Source organism: Anopheles cruzii, chromosome 2 (genome assembly GCF_943734635.1).
Source record: "Anopheles cruzii chromosome 2, idAnoCruzAS_RS32_06, whole genome shotgun sequence".
In the NCBI taxonomy this organism is placed as follows: Eukaryota; Metazoa; Arthropoda; class Insecta; order Diptera; family Culicidae; genus Anopheles; species Anopheles cruzii.
The window spans coordinates 21,448,506-21,456,778 of NC_069144.1; the positions used below are offsets into that span (position 1 = coordinate 21,448,506).

At 43.9% G+C, this 8,273-nt stretch overlaps 2 protein-coding genes across 2 annotated transcripts in view; both read left to right on the forward strand.

Annotated features, from left to right (window-relative positions):
* LOC128267724 (translocating chain-associated membrane protein 1) overlaps positions 1-8,273 on the forward strand; it is a gene marked incomplete at its 3' end in the record, with an annotated part of 51,771 nt that overhangs the window by 5,589 nt on the left and 37,909 nt on the right. The window lies entirely within an intron of this gene.
* Positions 130-4,064, forward strand: LOC128267725 (uncharacterized). The gene is made up of 5 exons (XM_053004615.1): positions 130-494; positions 2,179-2,264; positions 2,350-2,386; positions 2,485-2,581; positions 3,497-4,064. The coding sequence occupies exons 1-5, from the start codon at positions 428-430 to the stop codon at positions 3,654-3,656; spliced, it is 447 nt and encodes a 148-aa protein (XP_052860575.1). The 5' UTR covers positions 130-427; the 3' UTR covers positions 3,657-4,064.

Here is an 8,273-nt window from a genome sequence, read left to right on the forward strand (position 1 = left end):
AAGAGAGAGAGAGAGATAGGACAAGACGACGATGACGACTTCTTCGATACCGGAATGGCTGTGCGGATCGTTCGCGATCGTGTCAAACCGCGGACGACGGTGGTGCTGGCGGTGGCGGCGGCTGTGGATCTCTGCTATCCCACAGATGTTGCCCACGGTGGATATGTATAAAGTTTCTTGCCACTACATCGGTTTCGCCATTGTTAGTCGAACCCTGAAGCCCTGAAGAGGTTTCTCGTCGGATTGCGAGCAACTTGCCGAGACTGCCTCTCGTAGAAGGTGAACTGCCAGTGAACTTGACCTCTTGGTCGTTGTGCGCCTTAGCGAGGAAGTGATTTGCAGCACAGACAAGTGTTTTTAGCCCGTGTGAACGCGCCTCAGACTGTGACTAATATTGCGAGGGGCTCGCTAGGAAAAAGCCTACATCATGAACTGTTACGCGGCCGGACTAGCCATGGCGCTGCTGGTGGCTACCGTGATCGCAGTGCAAGCAGGTGAGCCAATGGGCGAATCATACGGATTGGAATGCATTTCGGAACATTCAACGTCAACGTCTGCAGCATCAATGTCTTACTTGAGTTGATGGCCAGAGTCGGAGTGCGGAGACGCTGTCCTCTATGGTTTTGTCGGTCAGCAACGACAAAAAGCGATGACTGCGCCACAGGACTGAAACTCAATCCGGTTTTTTCCGTTGGCCAAATCATACACTCTCATACCTTTGCCTCACAAACACACGACGGCATTGCTCACCTGCATCAGGAGGTTCCGTTCAGTTCCGTTTCCCTCTGTGCTCGGAGTCCACTCTTTCGGTAGGTCATCGGGGAGACGCTGCTGCTGATGCTCACGATACACGCTCTCGTTTCCGTCGTCGAATGCTGTCATCTCGTACCGCGGGGCAGCAAGACGGCACCAAACGGCAGACACAAACCCCGGAACCGGTGCTAACCAGTTTCGCTTCAACATGCCCGCTTGTTGCATACGTGAAACTTTGAGTCGCTTCACCGTGGGATTACTGGTTTTTCTACTTTTGGGTGTTAAAAGTTAAGTTTTTGTGAAACCCAACTCTCCTGGGTTGGGTTATCCCCGGACGGTGGCCTCCGGGCTGCTGCTGTTTCGCGGACGTACGGTTCGTTCGGAGGTTTATCACTTTTCAACATGCCGAGATGATGATGATTTCATTCCAAGATGGGTGGTGCAAAGTAATACGCTGCCCAAGGTTATAATGTAATGCAAGATATTAGTTTGAGGATTACCGAGGCTAGTTGCACTATTGGAGACCCTTTGAGTGATTGATGTTAATATGGAGCGATGCAAAATACTGAGTCCCATATATATTGACCGATAGGTGTACATTAATGTTTTAAGCCTTCTTATTTGAATTTCGTTAGTTTTAGTCAGTAATTCATCAATTGTGTACAGTTATTTGTGTCATAAGCGTCATATGTTGCAATGAAGTTCAAACCTGCGTACATCTTTTTTGCGCCCTTCACTGTAGAGTGTTTTATCCTCGGAAAGATAATTATGCGGAGAAATCTGTTGTACATTTTTGTCTACAGAAGGGGCCGGTTTTTTCTGAGATCTTGCTGAGATTAGCTGCGTGTTATCCATTATTACTGGAGACGGTTAATGCACACCACAATATGGTGGTGTGGTTTTAAAAGTCTAAAATCAGAGTAAAAACTTCAGCATGCATGTCGCAGTCATAATCAGCTGTAACTATCTTACACAACTTTGCCAATAGTCTGCACCATTTTCCGATCGAGTATATCGACCAGTCCTGTTCGGTTGTGTAAGGCATCCGTCCTTTTTTTGTAATCCTCGGCTTTTTCGCGTGGTACAAATTATGCAACTGTTACCCGTGACGATTCCGGTTTTTGGCAAAAGTTGACAAAAGATGGTAAACCCCACAAATGGGGTTGTCCACAAAATTAAATGTATCTGAAACCCTTCCAGAAAGAGAGTCATTACATCACGCGACAGTGAAGGTGTACCGTCTTAGTTATTTTGTTTCGCCCGCGAAGCTAGGCCTCTTCTGTCCCTACTCTTCCGTTCCGGTTGTTTACTATCACACCCCGCGGTTGGGGCTTCATCTTGTAGCGGATTGGCACGGACACCGAAAACTGAAAAAAATAAACAAGAAAACAATTCGTTTACTATGGCTTTGTTGTTGATTTACAGAAACCGGTTTCTACGTGCCCAAAGCTTATTATACGATCGACGAGAACGGCTACCAATCGCCGCTCATCTACATCGACAGTATTCCGGTGAGTAGACAGGAGGAAGAACTCTGCGGTGGCCTTGTGGTTCGAGGGCAGATATTAATGTGATGTGTGTTTGTCTGTTTAACAGCAAGTTTTCCACCGTGCCCGACGATCTGCTCAGCTAGGTAAATAGGCAGACAGCTCAACCGCTGCTCACCTTGTACTTGTGTAGGATCAAACTGTTACTAGACCTAATGGTGTCCCTTCCCTCGCTTGAACACAGTGCCCAACTTTGGATTTCCCGTCAACTTCCCGAACATTCCGTTCCCGAACCCGGGCCAGGGTGGTAACTTCCAGTCGGTATCCATCACCAGCGGAGGGTACGTATAGTGCGTGAGCCAACGGGCGCGGTATCCCTTGTTCTACAACATCTCTAATAACTGATTTCGGTGCAGACTTAATGAAGCCCATAAACCGTTTCATTTCCGTCGGTCCCGTCTCCGTTAACGAAGACCTTGTGGAATGAAATATTTAAAACCCACCGTGTGCTCCATTACCGGCGGGAGTGCAGCGGTAGCAAACAGTTCGTTCGCGATCTTTGTGCTTCGCTGCGCTCTGCTAGAAGCCCTCTGCCAACATCCCATCCCGCAATGGTTCCACACTGGGGCTCTAGCTACTTTCGTCCACCTGTGGGTCGTCTCGTGCAGCTATCGAGCCGGCATCGCGCAAGTGGATCATACAGTCACTAGCATGGCCCCGCTACTCTTGATGGCCATCAATTTTCGCCTGCACTGCAATTGCCCACTGCAGCGCGCACACTATTTATAGACATCCTGCAGGACGAGCCGGGATCTTCCGTTAAAATGGCGATCCTCGTACGATGCACTGGCGGCAACCACCCCCGGGTGGTTTAATGATGCGCTCCGTGATCGGTGTAGCCCCCCCTTTTCGGACCTCTCGCATGGTGCACTCTTTCATCGTCATCAGAGCTAATGTTCGTGAACAGCAAGCCATCGCCGGCTAATTACACGATGAGCTCACCGCTCGCGTCGACGAAGCAAAAACTGGAAACTGACCTAAGATGCCTGCGGAAGATAATTTTACTCCCTTTGCTTGTTATTTTACCCCGGGGCGTTTGATCTGGGCTCTGGTCTGCGGAGGTCCGCACTGTTGGCAATGGTCGCTTTGTTAGCTAAGTGGTCCATTGGTTTGGCGGGAACACCACAATGATGAAAATAGTTTTTAAGTTTCTAGACACGGGCAACATTAACGCGATTATGTTCTTTTCGGCGCAGTTCTGGCGGTTTGAATAATCGGTTTGATGAGAACGGACAATCGGCACCCGCCGCAACCATCAACACGTTCTCGTCGCAAAACGGGCAGGTCACCCACCTGACACACCACATCGATAAGGATGGCAAAGTGACGACACACACGAACAAGAACAAGAACTGAGAGGGATAATCATATGGACCACTCTAACAGCGAGGGAACACCCTAACGGCAGTATCAAAAGCGGTAAAAGCACAACAACAGTGGACGCCAGCGCCTTTGCTCAAATTCGACATTTTCCAAGAGCACTCAGCCAATTGATCTGCTAGTTCCGGTTCCTTATCTGGTATATTTTTGCTGTTATCTTTTTTGTTTGTAACTGTTTCTCCGGAAATCACCAGCGACCAGTATCACCAGCGACCACACTCTGTAAAGGGGTTCAAGTAGGATTGTACAACGCTTGATAAATTTTTACTAATAATATCTTGAATTGGGTGGGTGAATTTTGTACCAACTACCGGACTGAATGTAGCCCGAGCGGCAATGAACACTATGAACAGTGTAAGAACATAAAAATAAAATAAAAATTACGAAACAAAATCTTTTATGAAACGTTTTCTTCCTTCGTCAACTACCGGTCCGAATGGTCCGTTTTGGAGTGCCATAGGTGGCACCAAGTTTTCATTCTGCTTTATCCGCTTCATATAAAAACTGAAAAAAAATTGAGTTGCAGAACAAAGATTACAAACAATGACTATAGTAAGTAGAAGAAAAATTACTATTCATCATTTCATAATATTTTTAATAAATTTGTTTATTATTGATGGTATTTCCAACAGCCTAACTTTGGCCCTACTGACGCATCGATGAAATGCTAAACACATCGACAAGGATTCACATCCAGTCGAAATTTGCAACGGATATAAATTGCAAAATAGAAAACAAATATAAATCGCCAAAGCCATCCAAAAACGCTCAACATCCGTGCCAAGTAACCAAACAAAAGTCATAAGCACCATTAAGAAATATAAACAAACTAGTTTTCACCGTCCTCGGACACGTAGAAACATTCATCAGTTTTTCCAGAGAAAGTATTTTGTTTAATTTTGTAAAACAAAACATTTTACTTGGCTCCCTAGAAAGCTGAAAAGATAGCCTTTTTGAGATTTTTAGGCTGACAGTGTGACATTCCAATGATTGCGAAAATACTCGTCAAAGGCCAAAGCCAGAATGGTCGATTGAGTTCACACCGTTTTCCGTTACATTTTGAAAAACAAATCTAGCAGAGTTTCGGACGGGGACATGATTTGAGCAAAAGTTGTAGTTCGGCGAAGGTATGACAGCGTTCGCTGTACGGTTTCTCTCCGGAAGTTGTATGTCAAGGTTCGTCGAGTATATTCGTCGAGTTTCATTCGTTTTCTGACTCTCGACGCGAACGGTCGTCGCGTTTGCTTGTCGGCTTTTGCCGGCCGGTTTGCTGGCCGCCAGCGGTGCCGGCCAGTGCATAGTATTTCTTTTTGTTTAAAGTGAGTACGCTAATAAAAAAATACGCTAATGCTACAGTTTTGCGATAATGTGCCTACTAACATTGCGATAATGTGCCTACTAACTTCGAAATGTGTCTAACATTGCGATAATGCCTACTGTTCTTTTGGTATTTTGCCACAGGTGGTCTGCCATTTTGTTTTACGTGTGGCCCGAATTTGCTGCCTTCACTTGTTAAAGACGTGAACAATGAAAATGTAATGCGTCATCAGCGTCTGTTGCTGTACAACTCGCCGAGTTTCGGATAAATGTGTGCTGTGTGTGCGGAAAACTCAACTTCAGCGCTAACTGATCGTGCTCGGTGGATTATTTCTTCAAGGAAAAAAGGTAATAGTAAATTCTTCTTTTCCGGTAAGTTCGACTTCATCGCTCATGTAGACGTATCCATCTCACTTTTTTTTTATTGATACGTTTCCAGTTAATTACGTGCTTCATTAAACACCACCGTTGGCTAAGTGAACGAATTTGGTATAGTTACAAAGAACAAGCATGTTCTCTTTGGTTGGCCGGTTTGTGGTCAACATGTTAAAGATACAAATGACTTAGGTACGTTCTTCTGCCAATCGTTTGCCAATGATAGTGTCATTTTACTTACAATTCTTCTTTCATTTTTAGAACACAATGCCTACTACTTTCCACGTCAGCACCAGAACAAGGTAGGATACAATTGCACTACGAATCTTAGGTAGCTAGGGATGGTTACTATAGGGGCTGGGGGAACTAGTTATTATACGAGCAACTAAACGGCCGCCATGGATCAATTTCGTTAAGTGTAGGGGACAATTTTAAGTAAAAAAGCGCCTTTTGCAACTATGAATAACTACCGCCGCTAGGAATCAAATATTACTTATTTAATACTTTTGATGAATTTATGCTTTTAACTAAAAGTAGAACGTACATGATTCTTTATTCGTCGTTCTTTGTATCCCATACTTTCTCCAATACTTTCCAACGTTGGCTACTCAGCACCTTTCTTACTGTACTGGATTTTTATGATATCATTGGATCTGATCCAGATTCCGGCGCTATATGTTGTGTTTGTATTAGCACTTGTTCATCATTCTGGTAGTATTATAGTGATGTGTTGGCACTATAGTGTTGGAAAACTCACGCTGGATCATATCCTTTTCGTCCGGTTCCTGGCACAGCCTACAGTTGCGATTTGGGTCGACCTGGAATCGGAACGTCTACGTTGCACGCATTTTCTTTTTCGAATTATAATTTTTTTCACTTTGGAACACGTTCTCTGTCGCCCTTGCCCTTGGCTTGCCCTGGTAGTCTTTTTCTGCTCCGTTGGCGTTGCAGCCTGGTTGGAAATTATAAGTCTTCCGTGAGAGACTTATAATTCCTCTCAGGAGCCACCATACGTAGATGGCGTGCTCGCATGCCGTCCAAGGAAAAAGAAAAACTCACTTTATTCTAAGAAAATCGGCCTACGATTTCTTTATTCGCTTCTACGATAACTTATTCAGATTATCGCGCTCTTCGCAAAGACCGCCTTTCTGCTGCTACTGGTCAGGATTTAGGCTGACTTTCAGATTTTAGCTTCAGACTTTAGGCCATTGGTCTGCAATAAAAAAAATAACTGTAAGTAATAAGCCGATGCTTCTCGCTCAGCGCTGACTCGAAGAATCTACAATAAAGAGAAAACATTTAGGAAAGGAGGAAATATCTAAACAGAAACTACTTCAAAACAAAGCGTTGTGCCGTGCAATTAGAGTGCAACTAAGCCGTACTTAGCGTAACGCGGCTCTTGTGTTTTTTGTGCGATTTTTTTGCATGGTTACCATGGCAACCGCAATCATAGTTCACATTGCGCGCAAAACTCTGTTTATCCCATGTTGCATTCCAATTTCCTTTTTTTCGCATTATACGTTATATATACATTACAACATTTTTCTATGTTATTATTATTTCATTTTATATTCTTCAGCAATTGTTCCCCCTAACTGGCCCTTTTGCACTACACGCATCACCTTGATTCTCAGTATTCGTTCACTAACTATTTTAATAACTACTGTTCGGATCTAGCATCTATTGTTATCGGTTGCCCTTTTCAGTTAAAACAATTTGCGCAGTGAACATTCGTCCGAAAAGATGAATCTAAACGATTTCCCCGATGAAGTTTTATGCTCGATTTTCGATAACCTCGATGTGTGCGAGCTGAAGCCAGCGTCCCTCGTGTGTCGGCGTTGGTCGACGCTTACTTTTTCTGAGCGACGAATGGACCGCGTGTTTTTCAAGGGGCGTTATTCCAATTCTGATTTTTTGTTCAATACAAAAAGAAACTATCGCAACATTCGCCAACTGTGGAACGAAGATGATAGTGATCAGTTTTCAAGTTTAGTATGGTTACAGCGCAAGCTAAAGCCTAATGTCCGAGTGTTAGATATTTTGACTGATGTAACTTCCGAGCAATTACGATTGCTTCTGGTGGAAGCACCTGAGCTGTGCTGTGTATGCTGCTGTGTATAAGCTAACCAATCGTGCTCCATGTTTGTAGAAAGATAGGTCTTGTAACTCTCATCTCTCTTCAGTTTTAAACGAGCCAGATGCACCGTGAACAATTAATTTGAATGTCTTGTTGGAACACTTTTTCGATATACTAATATACTACACTTTTTCGATATATGCACCCTCAAGCGTTTCTTCCAAAAAATCCGCCAAGCTATCAAAGATACTAGTTTGTCCTTGGAGTCCTACTTTAACAATTTGACAAAGTGCCTCTGCAGAATATTTGTCCCAACATACAATTTCCTTTTGGACTGGCTCACATCTTTCGCCATCCAGGTTGAAAATTATTGTTTCATGATCCGAAATTTTAGCAGCAGTATGTTGCATCACAATTTTCTTTTTCTCTTCATTCCTAGAGAAAGCAGTTTGTATAATTGTTTAAAACGAAACATTCAATTTTGCTGCATAGATAGTCGAAAAGATAGCGATATAATTGTTGTACACCGTTTTCCGTTACATTTTGAAAAACAAATCTAGCAGAGTTTCGGACGGTGACATGATTTGAGCAAAAGTTGTAGTTCGGCGAAGGTATGACAGCGTTCGATGCACGGTTTCTCTCCGGAAGTTGTATGTCAAGGTTCGTCGAGTATATTCGTCGAGTTTCATTCGTTTTCTGACTCTCGACGCGAATCTCTCTTTTCCGCACACAATCACTATAATTTTATCAGAACAACCCAATAATAAACAAGTGCTTGCAACATAACAAGAACCTTCCTGGCCGTAAGTCCTGGTTTAGCTAGC